The 27282-nt window shown below is 47.4% G+C and overlaps 8 protein-coding genes across 8 annotated transcripts; 5 read left to right on the top strand and 3 right to left on the bottom strand.

Annotated features, from left to right (window-relative positions):
- Positions 1-356: 356 nt before the first annotated feature.
- BDV38DRAFT_252731 (glutathione-independent formaldehyde dehydrogenase) lies at positions 357-2305 on the top strand (the record flags this gene model as incomplete). Its single annotated transcript, XM_032055170.1, has 9 exons — positions 357-521; positions 575-708; positions 760-933; positions 985-1014; positions 1077-1172; positions 1228-1242; positions 1301-1679; positions 1738-1810; positions 1863-2305. Coding segments are annotated over exons 2-9 (1037 nt in total), but the record flags the coding sequence as incomplete, so codon positions are not given.
- Positions 2306-2563: 258 nt separating this feature from the next.
- On the bottom strand, positions 2564-4547 carry BDV38DRAFT_294725 (uncharacterized protein; the record flags this gene model as incomplete). The annotated part of the gene is made up of 5 exons (XM_032062556.1): positions 4253-4547; positions 3223-4197; positions 3110-3175; positions 2916-3055; positions 2564-2860 (listed from the first exon to the last, which is right to left on the bottom strand). Exons 1-5 carry the CDS (start codon positions 4425-4427, stop codon positions 2564-2566), a joined length of 1653 nt encoding a protein of 550 aa, XP_031911274.1. The 5' UTR covers positions 4428-4547.
- A 1039-nt stretch (positions 4548-5586) lies between these two features.
- On the bottom strand, positions 5587-6767 carry BDV38DRAFT_285043 (uncharacterized protein; the record flags this gene model as incomplete). Its single annotated transcript, XM_032060404.1, has 3 exons — positions 5587-6022; positions 6093-6460; positions 6498-6767. The coding sequence occupies 3 exons, from the start codon at positions 6765-6767 to the stop codon at positions 5587-5589; spliced, it is 1074 nt and encodes a 357-aa protein (XP_031911273.1).
- Positions 6768-7180: 413 nt separating this feature from the next.
- Positions 7181-8751, top strand: BDV38DRAFT_285042 (uncharacterized protein; the record flags this gene model as incomplete). The annotated part of the gene is made up of 2 exons (XM_032060403.1): positions 7181-7417; positions 7486-8751. The coding sequence occupies 2 exons, from the start codon at positions 7181-7183 to the stop codon at positions 8749-8751; spliced, it is 1503 nt and encodes a 500-aa protein (XP_031911272.1).
- Positions 8752-9318: 567 nt separating this feature from the next.
- On the top strand, positions 9319-9665 carry BDV38DRAFT_285041 (uncharacterized protein; the record flags this gene model as incomplete). Its single annotated transcript, XM_032060402.1, has 3 exons — positions 9319-9471; positions 9526-9562; positions 9616-9665. 3 exons carry the CDS (start codon positions 9319-9321, stop codon positions 9663-9665), a joined length of 240 nt encoding a protein of 79 aa, XP_031911271.1.
- Positions 9666-11656: 1991 nt separating this feature from the next.
- BDV38DRAFT_285040 (cytochrome P450) lies at positions 11657-13283 on the bottom strand (the record flags this gene model as incomplete). The annotated part of the gene is made up of 2 exons (XM_032060401.1): positions 11657-12817; positions 12885-13283. 2 exons carry the CDS (start codon positions 13281-13283, stop codon positions 11657-11659), a joined length of 1560 nt encoding a protein of 519 aa, XP_031911270.1.
- Positions 13284-14013: 730 nt separating this feature from the next.
- On the top strand, positions 14014-15109 carry BDV38DRAFT_272911 (Alpha/Beta hydrolase protein; the record flags this gene model as incomplete). The annotated part of the gene is made up of 2 exons (XM_032057579.1): positions 14014-14880; positions 14945-15109. 2 exons carry the CDS (start codon positions 14014-14016, stop codon positions 15107-15109), a joined length of 1032 nt encoding a protein of 343 aa, XP_031911269.1.
- Positions 15110-15894: 785 nt separating this feature from the next.
- Positions 15895-24037, top strand: BDV38DRAFT_294724 (type I polyketide synthase; the record flags this gene model as incomplete). The annotated part of the gene is made up of 11 exons (XM_032062555.1): positions 15895-16532; positions 16587-17097; positions 17179-17224; positions 17352-17464; positions 17521-17689; positions 17914-18015; positions 18083-18532; positions 18619-20768; positions 20833-20929; positions 20984-21009; positions 21062-24037. 11 exons carry the CDS (start codon positions 15895-15897, stop codon positions 24035-24037), a joined length of 7278 nt encoding a protein of 2425 aa, XP_031911268.1.
- Between the last annotated feature and the right edge of the window lie 3245 nt (positions 24038-27282).

Genomic DNA, 27282 nt, shown 5'->3' with positions numbered 1-27282 from the left:
CGAATAATAGTATGAGGGGAAGAAGCAAGATCGAAAGAGTAAAGAACCACGCAGCGGGTCCGTTGACGCCATTGTCAAGATTAGGGCATGGGAGATCGTCTAAGTGGGGAAATCTTTCCCCATCAAGCATCGGGGAAAGATGCCGAGAACGGTAGAAGAGTCTCCACCTTCACCTTTTACGGAGATTATCTCCTAAAGCTTGGCCGTGAGGGGAAAAAGAAGTTCTATTGAAGTAATTCGACTACGTCGATAGCATTGCATTAGTATAGCGTGCCTTGATAGTGATGCGGGGTAGCTCTTGGAGTATAAAATGCCTATCGATCGCACCGCGATTTTTCCTCACAAGCGATAACTGTGTTTTCCGGACCTGAATTGTCGTATTCTTTCTTTTCAATCCTGTCGCAATGGCCCCAAACACTATGAAAGCGGTTAATTATGTCGGCCCTCATAAGGTCCGGGTCCAAGAGGTTGAGATGCCCAAGCTGGAACATCCGGACGATATCATTGTCAAGGTCACGACGGTGGGTTATCAACATTGCCGCATCTTGGGAAGACTTACTAACTCATGCGATAGGCCGCTATTTGCGGCTCTGACCTGCAGTAAGTATACTTTTGGGGGGTGGAGAGTGACGAAAAAATGCGCATAAAACTTATGATGCTTCAGCATGTATGAAGGGAGAACTGCCGCCGAGCCGGGTATTACATTTGGTACGAAGACATGAAAATAGCACGGTGGCTGTTACTGATGAGTCATAAAAGGTCACGAAAACATGGGTATCGTCGAGGAACTAGGAGAAGGGGTTACACTGTTGAAGAAAGGAGATCGCGTTGTCATGCCATTCAATGTTGCGGATGGTCGATGCCGCAACTGTGATGAAGGCAAAACGGCGTTCTGCACCGGTGTCAACCCCGGATTTGCGGGTGGTGCTTATGGTAATACATTAACACGGATGGATACGATTTCCTTGTGCTAATCTCCAGCAGGCTATGTGGCTATGGGCCCATATCGCGGAGGTATGTGCTTTAGCTGATCCTAAGACCAAACGTTGGCGAGTTGATCTGATTGGAATGTGAAGGCCAGGCTCAGTACATCCGAGTCCCGTATGCTGACTTTAACGCTCTGTTGTTGCCGCCGGGCACGGAGCATGAAGCCGACTTTGTTCTTCTCGCAGGTGAGTCGCCAGCGCTCTTTACCTTGTTGCCCTTTTCATTAACCAAGAGCTGTAGATATCTTCCCGACAGGTATGGAGTCACACAATCGCCCTCCCCTAGAGCCTCTGTATTAACGATAAACGATAAGGTTGGCATGGTGTCGAAATTTCTGGGTTCAAATCAGGAGAAAGCATTGCTGTGTTTGGTGCTGGCCCCGTTGGCTTGATGGCAGCCTACTCAGCCCAGCTGCGTGGAGCCTCTCGCGTCTTCGTTGTAGACCGTGTTCCAGAGAGACTGGCTGTTGCAGAGAAGATCGGCTGTACCCCAATTGACTTCACTAAAGGCGATGCCGTCGACCAAATTATTCGCCTCAACGGCGGAGAGGTCGATCGTTCGGTGGATGCTGTCGGCTACCAGGCCGTAGACACCAGTGGCTCGAAGGAAAAGCCCAACATTGTGCTTGAGAATATGATCCGTGTCACAAGGGCCTGCGGAGGCATGGGGATTCCTGGACTCTATGTGCCAAGGTTAGTGGTCACCCACACCATACCGTAATTTTATGGGGCTAATCTTCTCGCTCACTAGTGACCCGGGTGCATCTGATGAGGTTGCTGCTAAGGGCGCAATTAGTCTCAGTTTTGGAAAGCTATTCGAGAAGGAAAGCGTTTTTCCCCTAGCATCAGCTTGTTCACTTTACTAACTTGCTGCAGGGTCTATCTCTTGCTACTGGTCAATGCAATGTGAAAGCGTACAACCGGTACCTGCGAGATTTGATTATCGCTGGCAAGGCAAAGCCTAGCTTTGTCGTCTCCCATGAGATCAGGCTCGACCATGCGGAAGTTGCGTACGAGAAGTTTGATAAAAGAGAGGACGGGTATACAAAGGTGCTAATCCATCCGAACGGGGGATTCGAATCCACAACAGTGGGACAGGTTAGTTAAAACGTATCGGTCTATGTTCATACGAGCATGGTAGTTGCCTGGTGGAGGGTCTGAGTTTGCTGAGATAATTGGCAGGTTACGTCAAAGTTATGATTGATATTTTGGAAGTCCCAAGGCGCTAATAGTCTGAATTTGTTGGGTTGTGGGTTATTTACTGGCTCTTTATAGAAATTTATTTCTTTCAATTTTCATGAACATTTTATATGTCGTACTTAGAACTATCCAATGTTTAGATGTCTAATGGACTAGTGCAAATGACGAAGCAACAGTGGAATTTGATTAAATAAGAGAAGATGACATCGAAGATCTCTGTATAATACACCAAAGGAAGAAACAAGGATTAATCGTATTATGACACGGAACAAAACGAAAGGTGACCCGGGATAGAAATTGATTTAGCCAGAAATAGCGATATGGAACAGTAGAGGATTGTCCTTCTGGGTGCACAAAGTTGTGAGCGGGCTATCCCTTTACAACACTCCATGTCGCCGATGAGAGCCCATACGTCGGTGGTGGTGCGCGCGTTTGCTTGGCTGAGTTGCTGACGAGGTGGACGGAGGGATGGAGGCAGAAGGGGATGTTGATGAGCTGGGTGGAGCCGACGAAGGGGTAGTAGACACTGATGGCGTAATTGAGGAAGAGGATGGAGTTATTGAAGGAGTTGGATGGACACTGCTGGATGGAGTTAGGGTTCCTGAGGGAGTCGGGGTGCTGCTGGGCCCGGGACCAAGAGGATAACATTGTGATTCAAGTGGCGCAGTGTATTCCTGTACGTCCAAGTTGTTAGCGATCCAACCTTTCGGAGTGCTAAGTGCCACATACCGCAAGGATATGATTAACATCCGGTTCCCCGTTGTCATCGCCAAAGGTAGCTTCAAAGTTGAGACTAACACTCGCCGATGGGTCGACCGTGACGCCATTCTGTCGGTGTTTGGGATCATCAGGGCAGACTCCATCAGTTGCTATGTTATGTCAGCATTTCAAGAATCAGGAATTATACATCGGCAAGTGCTTACAATGTACAGCAGCCATAGTCGCAGCAAGATTCGGTTTCAAATTGAGACCGACCTCGACTCCCTTGCCTATGTTTGTTAGCCTGGGATATTTGTTCCTTGAGTAGAGGTATTACCTATCACCTGGGCAGAAATCTGCAATGATGCTTTAGGATGCAGCTCAATCGCACCCTCGATCTCCGCGTCAACCGCCACTGGAATTGGCTCCACCGAAGGCGTCCAGCCATCTGATTCCACACTACGTGATTCAAGGTCTATAGATACCACAGCAGAATCATTAAGGTTGGCAGTAATCCCAGCCGTGACTGTAGCAGAGCCAGTCAATGGGCCCATCATATATCCGAGACTGAAAACAATCTGAGGCCCGATGTTCAGGATACCACCTGGAATAGAGATACCACTAAGGGGAATCCTCCCGAGGTCAATCTCGCCGCTTTTTTGGTTCTTAAGGTCACCATCCAGTGCAACTCGTGGCATAAAGGTTGCTGATACACCGTTGGGGCTCAGACTCAAGCTTCCTGTCTTGGGAATTCCAGCAACAGTCTTCACATGGAAATCAAGCTCAAAGGCACCTTGAGTGCTGCAATCTGCACATTCCCAGGTAACATCAACACTGTCAACCGGGAGTCTTCCACTTTTCACCGGTATAGCTTGGTTGAAGTCCAGAGATGCCGATCGGTCGATATCGCGCCTTGCTGCGGAGGAAGAGGTCCTTTGTTTGCCTACATTGAGCTCATAGGTATGTGCGATCTCGTCCCAGCTTGAGCCTTTACCCTGAAGCTTCGTTGTCTTGGTGATTTTGTCGTACGTAACTTCAGAAACAATGAATGGAAGCCTGTTGGTGTTCCCATTGCAGGATCCCTTTGCAATCACTAACACAAATGTGCGGTCATCCATATCATTGACCCAATTCCAGGCTTGCTCTGCGTAGGTAAATGCTTGCTCTTCTTTGAAGTTTACTGCGACACTAGTGTCGGTGCAGTGAACAGATTCGAGCAGTTTCGCAAAACGCTCCATGGAAACAATGTTCTCTTGCTCGCCGGTAAGTGAGACAGTGAAGTTGGCAAAAGATGACTGGCCATCTTGTTTCCCTGAGAGCAAAGATAGGTAAGTGGTGATTATCTTGACATTTGAAGTCGCACTTACCACTGTAATAGAATGAATCCTGCTTGAGTAGATCGAGGTTCGAGTATTCAGATCCACGAAGAATTAGAGGATGCGGTTCTACTTGCAGATGGCTGATTTCCTCGAATACCAGAGACAGACCCTTCTGGGCGTGTAGCACAAGCCACGAAGCCAGCCAAGCGCGTACAAGATGCATCTTGGATTGTCGAGGCAAGATGAAGAATTGGGATGTTTCCTTTCAAGCTCTCCATGCTCATCGCAAGTGTCTTTATATCATCCAAGTCCACAGTCGTTTTATGAGACCCAGGGGCCGACAGGGTCCAAAGTGATGTTCTTTTCCATGTGGCTTTCTTCAGTTTCCCCTGCAGTAGTTCATCGTTTCGTCGCAAAGGATTGCATATCATAATTTACGAGGTCGTATCGACGAGCCCGGTGCTCCACAGGCCGAGTCGACGAATTCATATTTCGCTTAATGGCAATCAATTCTTGGGTATTCACCAGGGAATGATCGACAAGAGCCAATTCTCATATATTTTAGGTAATATATGGACCAGCGGCCCGTGAGAAAACATGAAGGGTACTTCGGCTCACTACCGAGAAGGTTGGCTGGATGGTCGGCACCTTGCCGATAGTATCGGCAGCGCCGACGCCCAGGGAACACAAGGACACCCAGGAACCTCGGGATATGTATTTAGGCCATAGATTCGCATAGCTTGAAGAGATTAGATTATCGGAGGTCGGGAGGGAACATTACCCGCCTGCAACATGGCACGATCAAAATGGAGCACCCATGCTTTCGCCCCCAACCTGATGCTGTGTAGCTTCGTTTCAGATTTCTTCCTACACCAGTATTTCCTCTACCCAGAATAGTATGTACATTTTGCCAAATTCCTTTTATAGTTACAAGGTATTTCTGCCTCCTCTAAATGGTTTAGTCCATATAGGGCCTGGCGTAAAAGCCTAATCTCTATCGCTGTTGTGCCACTATAATATTTATGATACAAGTCAACTGTCAATCATTCATCACTTTCATACCATACAATTTACCGGTTATATTATTTTCTCAATTACACTCCCCGTGTTGTTCATTATGGTGCGTAACTATATATACAACTTTACATATGATTATTGCCTGTCTAGTTTGTAGCAGAGTTATTTAAGCCAAATAAAAGGGAGCAGTTTGTAGACACAGTCTGACATACAAAGTATATCAGACAAGCTCATCCCCCCTCTGCAGGCTGGGAGCGACATCTTCCTCACTTGACGAGGCTTCAATAACCACAGCTTGGTGTGATGTGGGCTGATCGCCCTCTACAGGTTCTGGAAAGCCATCCATAATCATCTTAGGCTCAGTCTCAGACATCCTCATATTTGAGTCCATCATGCGTGCCCTTTTCATTCTCCTTCTCCTCCCATTCGTGACTACCCTCGCCATTCGCCCATTCGCTATCTTCATGATTCGTCTCCATGATTTCTCGCTGCGTATTTTTCATTTGCATTTTCAGCTTCCAGCCTGGCTGGACCAGGTTTTCTCCCACGATGGGGAGAACAATACTTCCACCTGCGCTGAGGTGCTCGTAATTACCCCGTGCAATGTCCTGTGATAAGGCGTTTCCATCTCCGGGGAACGCTTGTTTGATCACGTTTCCAGATGTTAGAGATGATGATCCACGCGAGATGTAGATGTTACTATAGCTTACCCCCCATGTATCACATAGGTCACACGGAAATATGAATGCCTTCCCATTTGGATCCTCCACAATAATTGTGGTGCAGCATTTGCGAGCGCTTCTGATCTATGGTTTTCACTAACAGAAGGTCCGGATGTAAATCGAGTGCCCGATGACTCCAGAAACATCACAGCCCTGCGGTGGGATTTTCTTTCTGTATCATTTGTTCCGCTTGCAACACGGCTTCGTGTTTCTCCTCTGCAGCTTTGGCCCCGGATTGAATCTCTGATGGAACGCGACGGGTGTTTGGTTTCCGTTGCGTAGCAAAAGAATCTCTCGTTCCCTGCGGGGGCACGACTGATTCTACTAGATGATAGGGCTTCCGTGTCTTTGCTGATGTAGAGCCGCAGTTCTTACACCCTGCACATGACTTGGCAATATTTAATGGCGCGAAATGGTAAGACGGAAGATCCAGCCTAGGAACAGCAATTTGCATCTCTGCTAATTCCGCTTCGATATGATGGTCTAGACTTCTCAGGAGTGCGGCCTGGATATTCCGCTGCATTCATTTGAGAAGCGAATTGTGAAAAAAAGACAGTATCCATATTTTCCCTTGCGGTAGATTCGAAGTCTGTTCCATCAAGAAATTGACGATCAAATTCAGACAGGCGTTGGGCGAGGTGCTCTCGGAACGGTTTCAGATTGGGGAGATGGAAACACTCGACGAGGAAATGTTTCTCACTGACAGATGACGAATATCCTCTCATATCGCCCATCTCGTCATACTGTAACCGACCAAGTTCGTTCTTGCATGTTCCACCAGAGCCGGATAACGAGCCGTTTGGCGAGCTGATGCAGAAGACCATTCTGCGGAGTGCAGTTAACCTATAGACCCCATTCGTTCAACGGAAGTACCATAAGGCTGAAATTGGCAACTGGTGGTAAGCCACAGAATATTACAATATTGTCTATGGACGCCAAACAATGTCTGCCACGTTTTCCCCTTATTCATCGCCTTTGTCAACAACTGATCGACAGTTTGTACAGAAACTCAATCCGGCATGAAGCCCCTTGCATGCCAATGACTTGTCTCACTTATGATCGACCATTCTATCGTAATGTAACCACTAGCTCTCGCCAGCCGTAGGGAGAGTTTCGTAATTTTGGTAAAGAATGGAAGGGCTGTAGCGCAAGGGATTCAGGGCATTGCTTCTACCTAAAGGTCCCGTGTCGGGACACACTTTTACTGACCCAAATTGTTCAATATATACCTAACAACATGGATGCAATTCGTTATTTCCTTGGGATGCGTGACCGTCGACAACCGAAGTCTACTGAGCTTGAATCCGATATTTATCCCGTTCACTTACTCGATGACGCGAAGTGTCTCCGCGGCTGCCCTTCCTACCTCTTCCGTTTTAACGATGTCCTTGATGCGAAGAGACTCTCAGATTCTCTTTCAAGACTCCTGGAAATAGGTGACTGGAGGAAGCTAGGTGGAAGATTCCGGCGCAAGGTACTGCTCGATGCGATGCGGATGATTATGATAATAAAAACAGCTAATCTTTTCATTTTTTTTTCAAGGCGGATGGCAGACTGGAAATTGTTGTTCCTAAACAATTCTCGGTCGACCAGCCATCGCTCACCTTCACCCACGATGTCTTTCATACCAGCATCGAAGATCATCCGCTCGGACGCCGGCTTCCTAAACCGACCAAGAGCTCCTCTGTGTTTCCTTTACCTTCAGATCTTCGCACTTTTGCAGGACCCGGCGCACCAGTGACAATCAAGGAAATAATTCAAGAGCAAACGCCGTTAACCACACTCCACATCACCTCATTCACCGATGCTACGATTGTTGTCTTTTCGTGGCCTCATGTCCTCATGGACGCTATGGGTACCCGATCTCTTCTACACAACTGGTCTTTAGTCCTGAATGGCAAAGAAGAAGAAGTATCAGCGTTAGCCTCGGCGCGAGAAGATATCATTGGAACGGAACTTGAGAAGAAGGAACAGACAGAAGATTTACTCAATGATCGAAAGCAGCTTGGTCCCATCCGACTATTGCTCTTCGCACTGCGGATCTTCTTCCAGAATATCTCCGGCCCCAGGTTCGAGGAGCGAACCGTGTTCATTAAGGGAAACTACTTTGATGAACTGAAAAGCCGAGCACAAAGTGAACACAGCCATGTAGCTTGCTGCAAGTCCGAGGCAAAAAATGCCTTTATTTCCGATGGAGATGTGTTTGCAGCTTGGGCAGTTCACATGGTGGCTTTATCCGAGCCTGGATTACGTTCAATATCATTCTATACCATCATTAACGCGCGCTATAGGCTCCCAGTTCTGCAAAGGAACCCCCGGGAGGAGTATATCCAAAATCTCCTTGCAGCTTCATATTCCAATTTTTCCCGTGAAATGGCGAGCGGTTGTCTAGGTCCCATTGCCCGTGTCCACCGGGAAAATATGTCCGAGCAGACCACAGAAGAGCAGATTTGGAGCTACCTTAGGATGCAGCGGGAACACATCAGGAAACGCAACAATTATAAGTACAATCCTGGCGACCGGAATGCCACACCAATAATCTTTAACAACCTCTCGAAGGGCGAAATTCTCCACGTGGTGGACTTCACCAGCGCTGTCCTCAAGCAAGGGGAGGCAGATGACTCAAGGAGCAATCCAATAGGGACTGCATTATGCTTCACGCCAATGGGGTCGAGGATGATCAATCAGCTCTTCGGGACCCCTTACCTTCATGTGCTTGGGAAAGACCATGCTGGGAATTACCGAGTCACTGCTTTGCTACGTCCTCAGATGTGGGCCAGGATAGAGGAAGAGTTGAATGCGTTCTAAAGAGAATAGCTAGGCATATACCCCCTATGACCTGATTAAAATGATCGGAATAATCTCGAATTGTCGTATATAGATATCACCTTGCCTCACGTAACTCCCTAAAAAGCTTTTAATTGTCGATGTACATGGTTATACCCCTTCGGCAAACTTTTATAGTATGCTGTAGCTAGAAGGGTAGGTACCTAGGCGGTCGCGCCGCTACTCAGCAACGTAAAAAAAAAAAGAAAAAAGAAAAGAAAAGAAAAGAAAAGAAAAATAAAAGAGAAAAAAGAAGACTGAGTATTACTTGTAGGTTATATGTCCATGTGTTTGAATTCAATGCAGTTAATGTGGTTGAGAGGGATTGGTCGGAGTCTCGCTAAGTGGATGCCAACTAAGGATGTCAATGTGGCTACCTCGTGGTGCGATATTACTGATGCGGAGACTCCGGAGGCGGCCCTAAAGGAATGCGATCAAATCTAATCAAGGGTGTTATTCAAGGCACCCTGGTCCTCAAAGTTATACCTGTTCCCTCAGAGTCTGGATCAAAATCGCGGATTGAATATCTAGGATCGACCATTTGACCTGATGACCAAAGAAGAATGGCAGCTGGTGCTGGCGCCCAAACTGACGGGGACCTGGGATCATCAGAACAAGCTACTTCAGGAGATGGACCTCTTTGCCCTATCCTCCTCTCTTAGTGGCATGATCTTCGTTATGGGCCAGTCACAGTACAACGCTGTAGGTACATTTCAAGATGTATTTGCCCTCCAACGGTGCTAACAAGGGCAAAAGTGCATTTCCATTGATCTTGGCCTCGTTACTTCCGTCGGTACGTGGCCAAGCAGATGTCAACCAGCCAGCGGTCTCAACGATGGATCGAAGAGGGCTTTGTTGTGCTTCATGAGGAAGAGTTGTACAGTGTCGTGGACTAGCATATGACCCTATTGACCGAGCAAAGTATCTCCTTGGTCACAGATCATCTATCTTGGCGTTCTGTACTGCCTACCTCTTACTTTAATTACAGCTATTTTAATAATGCTGCAATTATCACAAAATGTGAGACAAGATGAATTTGAGGATGAGGTGTCTCCTATACGATGCATAAGGCGGATCTTTATCATATGTCCCTCTCCCTAGGTGGCCGAGCATATGCAAAGAAGACTGCACACAGATAATTGAACTTTGTCCTTCATGTCTAATATTACGCAAGGATACATATCCTTAGTCCTTTTTTTTTTTTTTTTTTGCATGCCGGTTACTGGGTAACCGTGTCCAACTCCTCATCCACTAATATGTCTCTACTGACTCGTATAGGACCGTAGACTAAAGTTTTGGTCCATCTTGAATATGAAGCCGACGAGATACAAAGGGAAATTGCATGCCCATATCAACCCCATTTAATGTGGTACTTTTTCAAATCACTTCTGATGGATGCTACGGAGTCATTCTTCTAGCGTTTTATGTGAATGCAATGCTGGGATATAGAGAATAACAATGCCCTTTTGTCCGAGGTAGCTTGGAATTACGGCTTCTTATATTCTATGAATGTTGCTTGATACCTAAGATAAATTTTCCGACGCTTGGTCATTCATCTGGATAGGTATCCTTCCTCTGTATTTGCCATAGATTATGGTATGCCAGGCAACCTCTCACGCATTTTTCTCTTCTTACGTGATTGCAAAGGTTGAACCTCTGCTCAAAGGGTTAGCTGCCGAATTTCTGTCCTATTCCTGGATGTCCTGGAGCTGTATTAAGCTACATATTAAGTCTGTAGCAGATGTTCACTAGCCAGAGGGGTAATTACATTGATTAGCTGACAAAGGGGCCTCGAAGTTGTATTCGTTGATTAGATGGTTCTGTTCCTTAGTTCTATCAACATGACTGTGGGAAAGAAATCTCTTAAGAAGAATCACAGCGCTAGGACTAACTAGGCAGCATCAACATTAGCTTCAAGGGCCTTTCCTGTTAATCCCAGGATTTGAGGAATCAAACACATTCGTCTAGGAGAATTCAAATGTAAGATTAGAGATCTGATCAATTTACCCAGCGTAGTCTGATAGACCGGGTAGTTGGGACAGCATGTAGTCTATTTTCTTCCTGTGACAATATTACTAAAGGAGTCTAGCAAAGGTAATATATATATACATAGTTTTGGCCAAGACAATCTCCCGTTCCATAATCAAAGGTTTCCAAACCAGTCGGTCAGTTAGTAGTGAATCTAGTGATGACCTCACTGTAGCTACAGACAATCATTTGCAACAGGATATTATATTTACAATCTTGTAGCAAGTGAAAATTAGGATAGATCTTAGAAGTAACTGAAAAAATAGAATTTTAATACTATATAATCCCTCAGTTAGAACAACTAAGTATATACAACCATGGAGTATAGGTACCAGGGGCTACCTGTCTGATCAGCCATACTTAAGTCAAATGGTGGGAGGTTACTAGTTAAGTGGCCTCCACCGGTAGAATAGGAGTTGCAGTAAACCCCGTTAAAAGCAATTTTATATTGAGAATTAGACAGATCTATGAAATTTCCCGTTGTCGGGGCTGCTTATAGTGGAGTATTTACTGGAACATAATACCGTAAGATAGAGAAGATTTGGCTTACCATTTAGGACAGGTGGGCATTGGCTCTAGGTGTGAAAGCGTTGTTGTGGCCTGTAGAAAGTTTCTGTGTAAATTTATATAGAAGTAAGTCTAGTATTGGAAGCTGACAGGGAAGACTTAGGACTTTTAGCTTGGATTTTATTAAGGAGCTTGGAGTTCCCATAGTATTAGCAGTTTTCCTTGATCGTTAACGCTTTGTTGACATAATAAGTGCATATATATCCATGAGCAAAGCCATTACTTAACTATTTTACATTATTTTGACGTTAATGGAATAGGCAGATTGAAACGTCAGGCTCTACTGATCCATTCATGCCTCTGGCGCATGCAATCGAACAGTAACACCCTGCGCAGGAGCACTGGTCAAGGTCACGTTTTGTTTAATCTCTTTCTCCGCGTTAACATCTTGCATCCCATCAAACCGCTGGATCAAGCGAACAAGGACATATCCGGCCTCCGTCAGGGCCAACTGCTGTCCGATGCATACCCTTGGTCCCCCACTGAAAGGCAAATACCCCCATGATATTTTACGACCTTCCCACCGGCCAGGCTTGAAATCATCGGCATCGGGTCCCCAGATATCCTTACGCCGATGCATGGAATATATACCGACCATAATGAGCTGACCTTTGCGCACATAGATAGGTTGCCGGCCGTCACGACCGCCACCACGAGGGAGGGTAGTGTCCCTGGCCACAACACGGCGATTGAATGGTGCGACCGGATACAATCGAAGACTCTCATTTAGGCAATACTGTAGGTAGCTACAGGCTTTGAGGGATTCGAACGTGAGGTTGTTAGGGGTATCATAGGGACCGAAGGCTTTGAGAATTGCATGGCGGAGCTTCTGAAACTCGTCCGGATGACGAGCAAGAAGCAGGACGGTCCAGCCGAGCAGGGAAGAGGTGGTGTCGCGACCGGCGACGAGCAAGCTGAGAACATGGGTGCGGAGCTCAATAGGGTCTTGCGTGACGGCCGTCAATGCGTGGAGAAAGATATACTGAGGCGACCGCTTGGGGTCTGCCTGGAGCTTCCCTGCCTGATGGGCATTGATAGCATCCTGGACATATCGGTCCACGTATTTTTGAACTTCGTTTTCAGAAAATCGGGACTCCTGGTTATTGGCCAGCCAGTACAAACTCTCCAGGCGAACCCGTTTTCCAGCGTAATTTATGAACTTATCGAGATGGTGTGCGAAATCGGCCTCCCCCGTATTTTTACCGGTGGCGGCAGATATTTGGCTCTCAGTGCTTTTTCCGAAGAGAAACTCAGTCGCCGAATCAATGGTAAGCCGGCAGAAGATCTCCAGGATATCCAAGGGTTCGGTCCACTTCCCATTGGTCACTGGAATTGCTAGCATTGCCTGTTGCAGATGGCGTTCATAGAGATCTAGGTCACTGACCTGGCTGCGCGAAAACTGGGGACGTAGAATAGCGCGATGCCTCGCCCATTCCTCTCCGTCTGTAGTAATCTGTTCGCGCTATATTAACATTTCGGGATCAGGCAGAACAGACGATGACACCAACAGAGAGACTCACGATGCTGTTGCCGCCGAGCGGGCCAGGAAATCTCGACCTCAAGTCACCTGAGACGAAATCCTTAAACTGAGTGGCCCAAGCCGCTTGGATGTTTTCAGGATCGATGGTGAAGCAAGTCTCCCGACCCAAGATCGTCCACCCGCAGGTGGTCACATAGCGTCCTTCGCGCGCACTGATGTGCGCAATTCGACGCTCGAACATCGGACAAATCACATCGGCTTTGAGTGCCGTCAAGCCCTCCTTGAGAAGACCAATCCCTAATAGGTCACTAGGGTAGGTGGGAAATGGGGCACATCCCCATCGGCGGGCTCTTTGCCCATGCTGAAATTTGGCGGCCAGCGTCCAGAGCAAGCGGAGAACCACCACTGCTACGACAGATATCGAAAGCAGAGATGCCATACCCAAAGAACAGACGACGTACAGAGAGGTCGCTTTGCTTGATACTACAATGCAAGTTAAGAATCGATAGACCGGAACTCATGGGAATGCGAGTTGGTCGAACGATTTTGATATATTGTGGTCAAAAGGAAAGACGCAAGGGGCTTCAAAATGCTATACTTACCTGATGATTACACATAAACGAGTCTAAGGATGGGACTGGATTGAACTCAGCTACGTATTAGTAGTAGCGGTGTGATTTTCAACAATGGTCCAAGGGGCCACGTCATATTCGCCATAAATGCATCCCTTTCTGCAGCCCACTTGCAAGGGGCTCATACCAGGTCAATATCAGCCCAATAGAGAATTTCAATTGAATCGTACAAAAGTCCGGCCTATGGACTACAATTTGTATCAAAGAACAAGCCTGACATCGAGCATATGTTGCTCTCATCTCTCTTATATTGAATGTGAGTTCCTCTAACGGGGTGTATATAGCGCAGTATGCACAACCAACTCTCCATGGCTTATAGACTGGTCAGGCCCATTGTTATTAATCTAGCCCATAAAAATAGGGAGGGAATGTTCAAGTAATTATAAGTTGAAACGATGCTCACGCGTGTCGATAGATTAGCTTTTCACTCGACCTGAACACCTTCTGTGTCCCTCAGAGCCCACACGCCTCCTCGAACCATCGTCCCTTATTCATACTCAGGAAAAGTCACATATATCAATGGCCAAAACCAATGCCATGTCGCGGTTTCACCCGTTCATCCTCATTGACCTCCCTTACCGCGTCATCAATAATCAGTCCCTGGAAGCGACAATTTTAATACCCAACAACTTATATGACCGCTCTCGTCACAAGGAAAAGCGTCCCGTGATGGTGAGGTTCCATGGCGGAGGCTTCATTCTAGGTCAACGCAACTATGAACCCTGGTTTTCTCGATGGTGCCTCGACCTCGCATACGCAAACGGCGCTATCATCGTCTCTCCTGACTACCGACTCCTCCCCGAATCCAACGGGGCAGATATTTTGAGCGATATAGACCACTTCTGGCAGTGGATTCAGAGAGATTTGGTAGACATTGCTGAAGAACGGCGGTGGGGCGTTATCCCCGACCTCTCACGCGTGTTATGTTGTGGAGAGAGCTCAGGAGGTTGTTTGGCAGTTTACTCGGCCTTGGGGTTGTCTTCTATATTATGCAGAGACTCTATGTCAAGAGTTAATGCCAGGGGGAAAGAAGCGAAGCCAATAACAATCAAAGCCGTTATATCCATTTCATCGCCCCTGGATCCAAACGTGCCAGAATTAAGGATCCCTCGACCCCGGAAATTCATGGGGACAAAGGCACCACCCCCAAGACAAGCCGAGGGCTTGATTCGCAACTACATCAAAAATATGAGACCAGGATCAATTAGGACGGGGCAGAACCCTACCCTCGATATGTGGGAATTGCTACTGTGTATTTTACAGCAGTGCTACCTGCCCAGGCTCATAAAGGGGAACGGGGACAAGGACATGTTCGGATTGCTCATGGGGTTGTTGAAGAAAGAAGAAAAGTCAGCAGACGCAGGAATTCCGACTTGGGTTATCCACGGAACCGAAGACACGCTGGTATGTTCTATTTTCCTTTCCAGCCTCGCTACATTTTGTTAACAGTAGAGTGCGACACATTTAGATCCCACATATTTGTTCAACTAAGTTTGCAGAGCGACTGAGGGAGCTTGCACCGGTAAGGCTTGACTTGCAACCTGGGGACCATATGTTTGAGGTCGATATGAGTATAGATGAAAAGTGGATTGCAGAGGGGAGGGAATCATTCCTGGAAAGGTACTGGCCTTGATATGCGAGTCGGAGGCAACATGACAGTTAGTATCTCGGCTACCTGACCATCTGCACATGGTAAACATGCTTGCATGTCCATGAGTGACCCGGTATGCACAACAATACCTCCGCCATTTCAAGACAATCGTGGGATCCCTTACTTGGGCCTTCTCCTTGTATTTTGTGCCCTGTAGCTATACTGGAGAGAGCCCTTTACCTTTAGCGAGAGCTAACATACCAGGTTTAAATATGGTAACTTAATTCATGGCGATAACCTTCCATATTCTATCTATATGAATCGTCATCAGGAAGTATTGCCCGAGCGCACGATTAGTAGAATCGTTAGAGGATGGACAGGACCGCCTTGCCGCAAATTAAGCTCAAGGGCCTTACGTGGTAAATATCTGATCGCCGAGTAGACGCAAGGGATATAATCGGTATCCACCTGCTGCAATACGCAGGAGATATGGCGGCCTGTGTGTGGGTGGCTCAATGCTAACTCGCCATTGCTGGGTTAACCATTCCTTACGTATGTGGACTATCATTTACCTCTGCTGCGCCTGGTATCTCAACAAAGGGCGGTGATGTGGCATCCCCTTGAGCTTGCGTATGGTCTTTTAAGTTGCCTTTTGAGGCGGTGTGAGTGGACTTGAAAATATCATGGTCGCAAGAAGATATGCATGAATTTTCCGAGGAAATTGTTCCTTTAAAGTCCTCTTAGGTTTATATAAGGCTTGTGCGCTCCCCAATCCTTCGGTGGTCGTGCCCAAATCGACATCGAACGGAGCCCTCGATCCATTCAACATGCACCAACCTTTGGATGGCGACCTAAATGGTCTCTTGAATAGTTCTCTGTCGAATGGCCATGGCCAGGATACGTGTACAACTGGCGGCGTGGATCTGGCATCCACGGCCGGCAGACTAACACCTGAGCCGATGTCTCGCTCTACTGTCCCTATCGCCATCTGTGGAATGGGGATGCGATTACCGGGCGGTATTCGAGACGATGAAGCCTTGTATGACTTCCTCATCAACAAGAAGGATGCACGCTCCTCCACCCCCTCCAACCGATACAATGCCGATGCATACTATAGTCCACACGGCAAACCCGGTACCATTATCACCAAGCATGGTTACTTCCTTAATGACACCGACCTTTCAAAGTTCGACCCTTCCACCTTCAGTATCACCGCCGCCGAAGCAGCTCAATTGGATCCCAGCCAACGGTTAGTCCTCGAGGTGGTTCGTGAGGCATTGGAGAGGGCGGGCGAGTCGAACTGGCGTGGGAAGAAGATTGGGACATACGTGGGTCTGTTCTCAGAAGACTGGCAGGATTTGCATCACAAGGACGTGAATTTCTACGATCCATATACCCTAATCGGTGTACTTGACTTTGCCATCGCCAATCGAATTTCCTACGAATACGATCTAAAAGGTCCTAGGTAGGTTGACTCGATCCACTGCGGTCAACCGATTGGTATTGATGAAGTATATAGTATTATGGTTAAGACTGCCTGTTCGTCAGCTGGGATAGGATTACATGAGGCCATACAGGAGATTCAGCGAGGTTCCATTACATCGGCAATTGTTGCTGGTGCCAACCTGATAATGTCACCTGGAATGACAGTCGCTATGAGTGTTCAGGCGGCTCTGTCTCCTGAAGGCTCGTCCAAGTCCTTTGACGCCGAGGCAGATGGTTATGCTCGAGGCGAAGCCGTGACAGTGTTATATATCAAGCGCCTGGACGAGGCCATCCGAGACGGAAACCCCATACGGGCTGTCATCCGAGCATCCGCCAGTAATGCTGACGGGAAGACGGCCGGGGTTACCAATCCAAGTGCTGAAGCTCACGAAGCAGCAATTCGTGAAGCGTATGCCATCGCAGGTCTTGACCTTTCTCGGACTGCTATGGTAGAGACACATGGCACTGGCACGCTGACAGGCGATCCGATTGAGGCCAAGGCGATTGCAAATTGTTTTGGGAAGGATGGGGTATACATGGGCGCGGTATGTGTCTTCCTTCTATCAACCCCACCCCCCTCCCTGTGGCGACATTGCACTCGTCCATACATTCTGACATTTCCTCAGGTGAAACCCAACCTGGGTCATAGCGAAGGTGCAGCGACCATCACGAGTCTGATCAAGGCGGTATTGTCTCTGGAGCACCGGACGATCATTCCAAACATCAAGTTCCATACACCAAATCCTGCAAGTACGTGAATTTCGCCATCATTTAGCAAGTTCGCTACTAACAACCATAGTCCCCTGGAAAGAAGCAAAGCTAGCTGTCCCGGTCGACCCCTGTCCTTGGCCTGCTGACCGTGCGGAGCGACTGAGTGTAAACTCATACGGAATCGGTGGCTCCAATGTCCACGTAGGTTGATAGTATTCCAACTTATCACCTTTTTCTCATCTCACGCGAGCTTCCAGTTTATTCTCGATTCCGCGGCCTCTTTTGGATTGGGCGTTCCACAGCCTGCCCCACCTTCAACCAAAACGCGCAAGCAGAAGAAGACGGTCCTGGTATTCTCTGCCGGACATCCAGAGTCTGCGAAGGTCATGGTGAAACGTCACCAAGAGTATCTGTCCAAATTCCCCGGTCGGTTGGATGCTGTCGCGTATACTCTATCTCATAGACGAGAGCACTTAAAGTATAGAGCTTTCTGCGTGACCAATGGAATGGAGCCACTCCCAGAGTCAACGCCTGTCCCTTGTCGAAATTTGAAGCAAACGGCCTTCGTATTTACAGGACAGGGAGCGCAATGGTGGGTATCATCGGCATGCTTAAGCTCTTGTCATGAATATAATGGCTGACAGAATCAGGGTTCATATGGGACGCCAACTCATGGCCGATTATCCAGCATTTCTGGCCAATATACAATCGATGGATAGAATTCTACAAGGCTTTGAGCATGCACCTTTGTGGTCAATGGAAGGAATGCCGTCATTGATTTCTTTATGGAACCGGGCCCTGACTAACATAATCCAACAGATGTCCTTTGTCATTCTGATGACAAACGCATACTTTCACGAGCAGAGTGCGCCCAGCCAATCTGCACTGCCCTCCAGATCGCTCTGGTCGACCTTTTATCATGTTGGGGGGTCAGGCCCTCGGCAGTTGTTGGTCATTCCAGTGGTGAGATTGCCGCTTCCTATGCAGCAGAGTGTCTGACAAAGGAAGAAGCGATGGCCATCGCTTTCTATCGTGGATATGCTTGCAAGAACCCCCCAAGAAGGGGTGGAATGGCAGCTGTTGGGTTGGGGAGAGCAGAAGTATCTCGCTTTCTTGCCCCTGGTGTAAATGTTGCGTGTGAAAACAGTCCGTCCAGTGTCACGTTGGCTGGAGATCTCGACATGCTGGAAAAGATCATTGACGATATCAAAGAGCACGACGATGAGATCTTCGTAAGAAAGCTACAGGTGGAAACGGCATATCACTCCGGTATGTCCCGTCATCTTGCCCTTGTTCTGTTAAGCTATGCAATTTTGGATCGCATCCGTTCATCACAGTGGATTCTAACATTCCAGACCATATGCGCCTTATCGGAGGGGCCTACTGCGGGCTTATCAGAGAAATGATTGATCCTCGCTCACCCAAGGTCCCATTTTACTCTAGTGCTGAGGGAGGAAAGGTTCTTTCCAAGGCGTTTCAATTTGGCCCTAGCTACTGGCAGCACAATCTGGAGAATCCTGTTCTATTCTATGATGCTGTCAGGTCGATGCTTTCTAATTGCCCTCAGATGGCATTGTTGGAGGTTGGGCCACACTCCACTCTGCGTGGCGCCCTGCGCCAGATCTCGCAGAAGATATCTATTCCTGTGCAATATATATCCACTCTATGCCGTGGTGAAAATGATACCGACTCGTTCCTGAATGCGATAGGTCAGCTTTACACAGCAGGGGTGCACATCTGTGTTCCTACCGATCCGGTGCACTCGGTGGTATTGACTGACCTCCCGACATATCCCTGGCACTACGAGCGAGAATATTGGTCTGAAACAAGGGTCATGAAGAACTGGAGGTTCCGCAAGGATCTTCCGCATGATTTGCTGGGCGTGCGTACTCTTGAGGGAGCAGATCTGTCTCCAACCTGGCGGAACGATCTCCGCATTGTTAACGTTCCCTGGCTAAGCGAGCACTGTTTGGGGAATGATATTGTTTTTCCAGCTGCAGGATACATCGCGATGGCTGGTGAGGCAGCTTTCCAGCTTAGTGATGGTAGCAAGCGGGACTACAGTTTGAAAAGCATGGAGCTTAAACAGGCATTGATACTTCATGAGGACAAGCCTATCGAACTTGTTACAACCCTTCGCCCCCAGCGGCTAACAGCAAGCACTAATAGCGACTGGCTTGAGTTCCAGATCGTGTCGTTCGACGGGGAGAAGTGGATGGAGCACTGCTTCGGCCTAGTTCGAACAGGTCTTGCGTCTTCTCGCCCTTCCTCATCTAAAAATATTCCTTTGGCGCTTCCCAGGAAAGTCTCTTCACCCCGGTGGTATGAGACGATGTCCCGGGTTGGACTGAAATATGGACCTCGGTTCAGTGGGCTACGAGATATCACAGCAAGCGTCACGGAGACGAAAGCAGTCGCAGCCATGTTTGACAATCCCGGAGAGCAATCCGAATCATCATATGTGCTGCACCCTTCAACTCTCGATATGGCCTTCCAAACTTGGACAGTAGCCTCAGTGAAGGGTGATTACCGTTCATTCAGAGACCTTGTAATGCCAACATTTATCGAGGAAATGTATGTGTGTGGGGGCACCAAGCAGAAAATTCACATCAGTGCTACAAGCAATGGTGGCACGGTGCCCCAGGGCCATTCATGCGGTATTGATGAGAACGGAGAACTGGCCTTCCTTCTGAAAAGGTTTACTGGTTCCCGGTTGGAGCCAGACGAAACTGGCCAAGACTTGACTGCTTTATCATTGCATTGGAAGCCAGCCTTCGAGTTCCTCAATAGCGGCGACCTGACACGCCCGATATACGATATCCGAGAGCCGCTTGCTCTCCTAGAGAGGCTCTATCTACTTTGTGCAGTGGAGTCAAACAAGGCATTGCAGGGTGTTACGGCCACTCAACCGCATTTCGAGCGGTATCGAAAGTGGCTTTCGACTCAATGCGGTCGCTTCATCCAGCCCGGCTATATTCTTGTCGATGACTCGGTGGATTTAGTCAACATGTCCTCGGAGAAGCGTGTCAAGCTGATTTCGACTGTATTCCAGCAGTGCGAGAACGCCGGCTGTGGACCAATTGCAACTGCTATTTGGCGGACGTACAATCAAGTGGTCAACGTTTTCGAGGGTAACACTGACTTTCTGGATCTGCTGATTCATGATGGTACACTGTCCGCTATATACACTTGGATGAATGACGTGTGGGATGTAAGCGAGTTCTTCCAATTACTCGGCCACATGCACCCACAAATGAAGATCTTAGAGATTGGGGCTGGCACTGGTGGGCTCACCGGGAAGGTTCTTGAACAACTCCGGTCGGAGTTTGGAGAGCGGTTATACCTTCAGTATACTTTTACTGACGTGTCATCTGGCTTCTTCCCGACTGCGATGGAGAGATTCAAAGAGTATGACGCCATTGAGTACAAAGTGCTTGATATTTCCAGAAACCCGTTGGAGCAGGGCTTCAACCGCGAAGAATATGATCTTATCATAGCGTCCAACGTAAGTATTCTAAAGTCGTCGCAGGCGTATTGTGCGCGTTCCAAATTTGCTAAACTTGACCTAGGTTCTACATGCAACACCATTTCTCCATGACACGCTTGTCCATGTTCGGAGCCTGTTAAGGCCGCAAGGCCGGCTTTTTTTGCAGGAGCTGTCTCCGAGTAAGTCGCTGCTTTTTGAAATCAATGGGACAACTTCCAGGCTAACAGCAGTAGTGATAAACGGCATTGGTTATATTATGGTGAGACCAACCCGGAAGCGATAGGAATATAGTCAAGGTTAACTCTACTCAGGGCCTCTTTTCCGGCTGGTGGCTCGGCGAAGCTGACGGTCGTATTGATTATCCTTTCATTTCCCCCGAGCAATGGGATACAAGGCTACGCGCTGCAGGTTTCGGTGGATGTGAGACGGTGACGTTTGACAACGAGCGGCCTTATCAAGTCAATGCGAATATCATTGCAAGGCCAGCAGTCCATTTTGAATACCCAACAACCATCACGCTTCTGTCAGGACCGGCTCGAATTCACCCGTTGTCACTTCGGGTAGAGGCACTATTACGAAGCCGTGGCTACCAGACTCAGCACTGCCAGTGGGGACAGAAAGAGCAACCCCCTGCTGGACAGGATGTCATTTCATTCGTCGACCTAGAACAACCTTTCCTAAAGGAACCGATCGAAGCCGACTGGAATCGGTTCCTTCAGCTAATCCAGTCCTTGGACCAGGCCGCGGTAGTCTGGCTTACATCTCTGGCGCAAGTTAAATCGAAGGATCCTCATGCAGCCCTGATTCTTGGAATGGCTCGAACAATTCGTTCAGAGCTTGCCATACCGCTGGCCACCCTCGAACTTGAACATCATGACTCCGCTGGCGCAGCTGATGCAGTAGTAAACGTGACCAAACATGTCCAGAAAACCAAAGACGATACGAGCGATCTCGACCCAGATATGGAGTTCTCCTGGATCAGCGGCGAAGTGCATGTTGGACGGTTCCACTGGTTCGCAGTAGAAACGGCATTGAAAGAGGAAGCGCCCCCAGCCGATACTAAAGCCTTGGCGATTGGCAAACGAGGCTTGTTGCAGTCTCTGCATTGGTGTGGACGACAGCTGCCGGAGCTCCCAGCCGATCAAGTCCAGATCGAAATGAAAGCGGTCGGCCTGAACTTCAAGGATGTCCTCGTTGCTATCGGTATCGTCGATAGCGGCTCGGGTGACGCCGTTCTGGGCGTCGAGGGTGCCGGATATGTCAGGAAGGTTGGCGCGGGCGTCAACCACATTCGAGTTGGAGACCGAGTGATGACCCTTGGAGCTGACTCAACTGGTTTGGCAACACAGGTTCAACGATATGGCAGCTGTGTCGTGCCCATACCTAGCCATCTCAGCTTCGAAGACGCTGCAACTATGCCCGCAGTGTATACCACGGTTCTACTGAGTCTGGTTGACAAAGCGCGTCTCGAAAAGGGGCAGTCTATCTTGATCCACTCAGCTGCAGGTGGAGTAGGGATCGCAGCCATTCGAGTTGCCCGTTGGATCGGGGCAAACATCTACTGCACGGTTGGCTCAGAGAAAAAAGCAACTTTCTTAGTGGAAGAACTGGGCATCCCACGCGATCGAATTTTCCATTCTCGAGACATTAGTTTCCGAGACAACCTAATGGATGCCACCAATGGGGCCGGTGTTGACTGCGTGCTCAACTCACTCGCTGGTGAGTTGCTGCACGCCTCGTGGGAGTGCGTAGCGTCATCGGGTTGCTTGGTCGAAATCGGGAAACGCGACATGATCGGCCGGGGCCAGTTGGCTCTCGATAAGTTCGAAGACAACCGCACATATATGGGAATCGACCTTACCAAGTATGTTGCGATCAACAAACCTGGTACCGCGAGGTTGATGCGGCTGATGGTCGAGCTTTGTTCTGAGGGTCACATCACGCCGATCCATCCGATCACTTCCTTTGCTGTAGATGAAGTCGAAGAGGCCTTCCGGTACATGCAGCAAGGAATCCATATTGGAAAGGTGGTGATCAAGTTGCCTGACACCGAGACCTCACTCCCCTGGACTCCTGAAACGCCTACGCCGTCCTTCCGACACGATCGAGCCTATCTCCTAGTGGGCGGGATGGGAGGCCTAGGACAAGCTATCGCTAGGTGGATGACAACCCACGGCGCCAAGCATATTATCTTCCTATCGCGCTCAGCGGGCACATCCGAGGAAGATAGATCCTTCATTCAAGAGCTCAACCTTATGGGCTGTAAGGTGCAGGCCTGGGCAGGCGACGTCAGTGATCCCGCCGTAGTGAAAAACGCAATCGACGAGGCGCCAATGCCCATTGCTGGCGTCATGCAAATGGCCATGGTGCTTCATGACGTCGGAGCCCTTGACATGGATCTCGAAGCGTATCAAAAAGTCATCCGACCCAGGGTGAAAGGGACCTGGAATATCCACAACGCGCTACCAAACGAGGAACTCGAGTTTTTCGTGTTGTTCTCGTCTGCTTGTGGCATGGTGGGATACTATGGGCAGGCCAATTATGCCGCGTCGAACACCTTCCTCGATGCCTTCGCTCAATATAGACATAACCTTGGGCTGCCAGCGTCAGTCATGGATATCGGGGCCGTCAACGATGTTGGGTACATTAGTCGCACCCCAGCAGCCAAAGATGGTATGCTCGCAAGCGCAGGGCATTTGATCACCGAGCAGGAGTTCCTTGATACTCTCCAGCTTACCATCGCCCGATCATCCAAGCCGCCAAGTTCTTCTCCCGCCCGACCGAAGGCACCTGGCAGCCGGGGGATTCATTTCAACAACCCAAGCCAGGTTGTTCAAACCCTGGAATGCAGACTGCCCATTATGCACCCTGAGAACAACATCATCTGGAAGCGCGATCCTCGGATGGCTATCTATCGAAATATCGAGACGGTCTCCGTGCAGTCTCAGTCAACGAGCAGCGGCCTCAAGTCATTCCTCCTGGACGTCAATGCAGACCCAAGTCTTCTCAGCCAGCCGTCGGCAGCAGAGTTCCTTGCCGGACAAATCAGGGACCGCGTGGCCACATTCTTAATGCGGAGAGAGGATGACGAGCCATTGGACCTCGGGCTATCGCTTTCGGAGTCAGGCGTCGATTCGCTAGTGGCAATTGAAGTGCGAAATTGGTGGAAGCAGAGCCTTGGGGTGGAGGTATCAGTGTTGGAGTTGAAGGACAGTGGATCTATGTTGCGGCTGGGAGGGTTGGCGGCTAAGAGATTGAGGGAGAAAATGGCCGATAAACCATTATGATGTTGTTACTACATGAGAGACTAAGACTGCTATAGACTGTCCATATGTACATCGCTCTATGAATGCCTACCTTTCTATTTTTTACCTCCACTGCGATAACAGCGTTTGCCTAAGTAAACAGAACCCTAATGAACAAACAGCCCGCCACTTGCAACAATATGCGCTCCATTCATTCACCTCGCACACTCTCTATACGGGAACCCGACGGGATTCGCAATTTAATCTCCCCGAGTTCTGCCATCCTGGGTCCCACAGGTGTGGCGCCGATACTTGGCTGGAGAATCTTCATCTGCTCCTCTCCGGCGCTTAGGCAAATCAAAGGTGTTGGTGGGACCCGGGCTCAAAGTATTCACGGTACATCCGTATCTACAGAGGAGTGCTTTTGCCCTTTAGATTTTACCATTAGTTCCAAACAAGGCCAAGGCATGAGGAGAGAGTAAGGGAGTGAGGTAGGGTAACGAAAGGGCACGCATACCAACACCGCGTGAAAGAATCAGCCTTACCCTTCGTACACCAGTATAAAGCTCTCTTAACAGTCCCATTTCTGGTACAAAGCTTATTATAAGGCTATGCTTTGGTTCTACTCTTAATATTATCAGGAGACCTACCTTAAGTTCAAGCTCTTATCCTGCTAAAACTTCTATTATTCCAACTATTTAGATAATAACAATCCCGCTCACAGTAGCATACCCAGGAAGCACCAGTGCAGGATCTATAAAACTGTTACGGGGGATCGACTATAGCCTGTGAGCTAGGCAAGGATACGCTGGCAAGAAGGTAGGGGAGTGTCTGTCACTCACTGAGTAGAACGACTACAAAAGTAACTAATTCTTGTCCCTGTTCTTCCTGTCCATTGACCTCCTTAGATAGCTTAGAATCCTCCCCGTTTTGGTAAGCCTTGGTGATCATAAAGAAGACTGAATAGTCAGGTGACATCTTATTAGGTTTGTTTTGAACTAAAAAGGAGACCAAGATCTATGTACGAGAAGCTAGGACTAGAGGGGCCCGGGCACTCTGGAGGGTACGCGGGCCGATTCTGTATCGGATCCATGACAAGAGATGTGCTCAATGTACAAACATCGTCTGCTGGAATAAGGCGGTATGTAGCCCTTCTTTTCTCTGTTGAGTTGCTTCTTTGTTTTACACGGCCTCCTTGCGCTCATGGCAATATTGTTGTAGAAGCCTATCTGGGGCTAAATATATATATAGATGTACCTAAGGCAATATATCTTTCAATAATAAAAGGGTTTCTAGTAAACCAGTCCATTATCGCTATGCAATAATCTTACTATAGCTACAGATTGCCTTTTCTAACAATTCTTTATATCGACAGTCTTATCATGAGTGAGAAACAATATAGAAATGACTAAATAACAAATTCCTAATACGATATAGTTCTCCACAGATAAAAGAATAGTACATACGACCATAGGGTGTGGAAAACAGGGCTTCCCGTCCGCTCAGCCGTACTTAAGCCACACGCCGGGAGGTTAGTAGTTGGGTGGGTGACCACCAGCGAATCCCTCCTGTTGTATGTTTTTCTTTTTACTTTTTGTTATTTTTTGCCCTTCTGATACTTTGTTTTCTCCCCGTTTTCCTTCCCCGCTATTATAACCCCCGCACGTTCGCATATCATCTGCCCATGCCTTTTTTCATATACTGAGAAACCCCGTTAGTTGCAAGGATAGTAGCCAAAAATTCGCCTTGCAACTAACGGGGTATTGCAACTAACAGGGTTTTTACTATAATTGGCCGGTAGGCTCACTGCCTGCAATACCACTAAATAGAATATATATATATATAGAAAATAAAGCTATTCAGAATATAGAATATTTCTATACACACTTATCCTAGTAGATCTACTGCCTATATAACTTATACTTTTTAAAAAGTGAGTCCAGAGTAATTATATACCCTGTTAACTCAGTGGTCTAAACTACTATATATATAGAAAGCTGATAATATATAACAGATACTACCGCTGAATAACTAACTTCTACAGGTTTTGGCTTGCAGATGGACAGAGCCAGTCTGATTTCTGGACAGTGAGGCGACAGGGGTATTATTTTTTTATTGTTTGAGTGTCCTGGGAGTATTGATAAGATATCTAGAAATATTGACAATATAGACAAGAGCTGATTTTGAACCGGTACTTTTTTAATGTGTAGACTGTATAATTAATAACTAAGTAGATAACTAAGCGGGCCCCGGGATATTAACCGTAGAATATATATATATCAGTCTGATATTGATACTTGATTTTCTTCTGTATAAGTATTTTTTTATAGTATATAAGTAACTGAATAAACTCTGTGTTACTCTCAATCTATTACTTTTTAAAGAGTCGGAGTTTATAAAAACTTTCCAAAACTTCAGAGACAGATATTAAGAGAAGAAATTTATAGAATTTATCTTTATTTTTAAACAGCTCACTGCTAGATTTATACTAAATTAGAATAGTATTATTAATGTCCAGAATACTATTATTAACTGTTTCTTTTACAGGATTAAGAAACTGATTAATATCTATCAGTTCTTTTATATAATTTATAAAATATAGCTGTTAAAATCTATTTTTAATTTCTTTGGTAAATTTCTAATTAGTAATTTATTAAGTATCTTTAATAGTAAAAGCCTTCTGAAAGCAGTTTTTAATAGTATTATTTTATATCTTAAGATTAGAGTGGCATAACCTAACCGCTGTAACCTAGCCATAACCTAACCTAATCGGCCTTGATTAGATTAAGATATAAAATTCCTTAACTAATATTAATTAGATTAGATTAAGATTAATTAATCTCTTAACTACAGTTAACTATAGATTAGAATAGATTAAATTATAGTAATTAGTAGAGTGGCATAACCTAACCGTTGTAACCTAGCCATAACCTAACCTAACCGGGGCCGGTTAGGTTAAGGTATAAAAATATTTAACCGATCTAGGTTAAGGTTAAAACTAGGTTAACCGCGGTTAACCTAGTTCTGCCTGATAAGGCTACAAGGCACCAAACTAAGCCTGTTCTAGTAGGCGGTAGGTTAGGGCTATTTTCTACCGGCAGTATTTTAAGTAACCCTAGTTTACCGCCTGCCTAAATAGATCTAGTTGGCCGCCTCAGGCAGAACTAGGTTAACCGCCGGTTAACCACAGACGGTACAATATATATATATAACCTAGCCATAACCTACCGGTTAGGTATACCTGACCCCATTAACCTAACCTAACCTAGCCAAACGCCAGTCTAGTA

Source organism: Aspergillus pseudotamarii, assembly GCF_009193445.1.
Source record: "Aspergillus pseudotamarii strain CBS 117625 unplaced genomic scaffold BDV38scaffold_45, whole genome shotgun sequence".
In the NCBI taxonomy this organism is placed as follows: Eukaryota; Fungi; Ascomycota; class Eurotiomycetes; order Eurotiales; family Aspergillaceae; genus Aspergillus; species Aspergillus pseudotamarii.
This window is presented reverse-complemented; position numbering and strand designations above follow the sequence as displayed.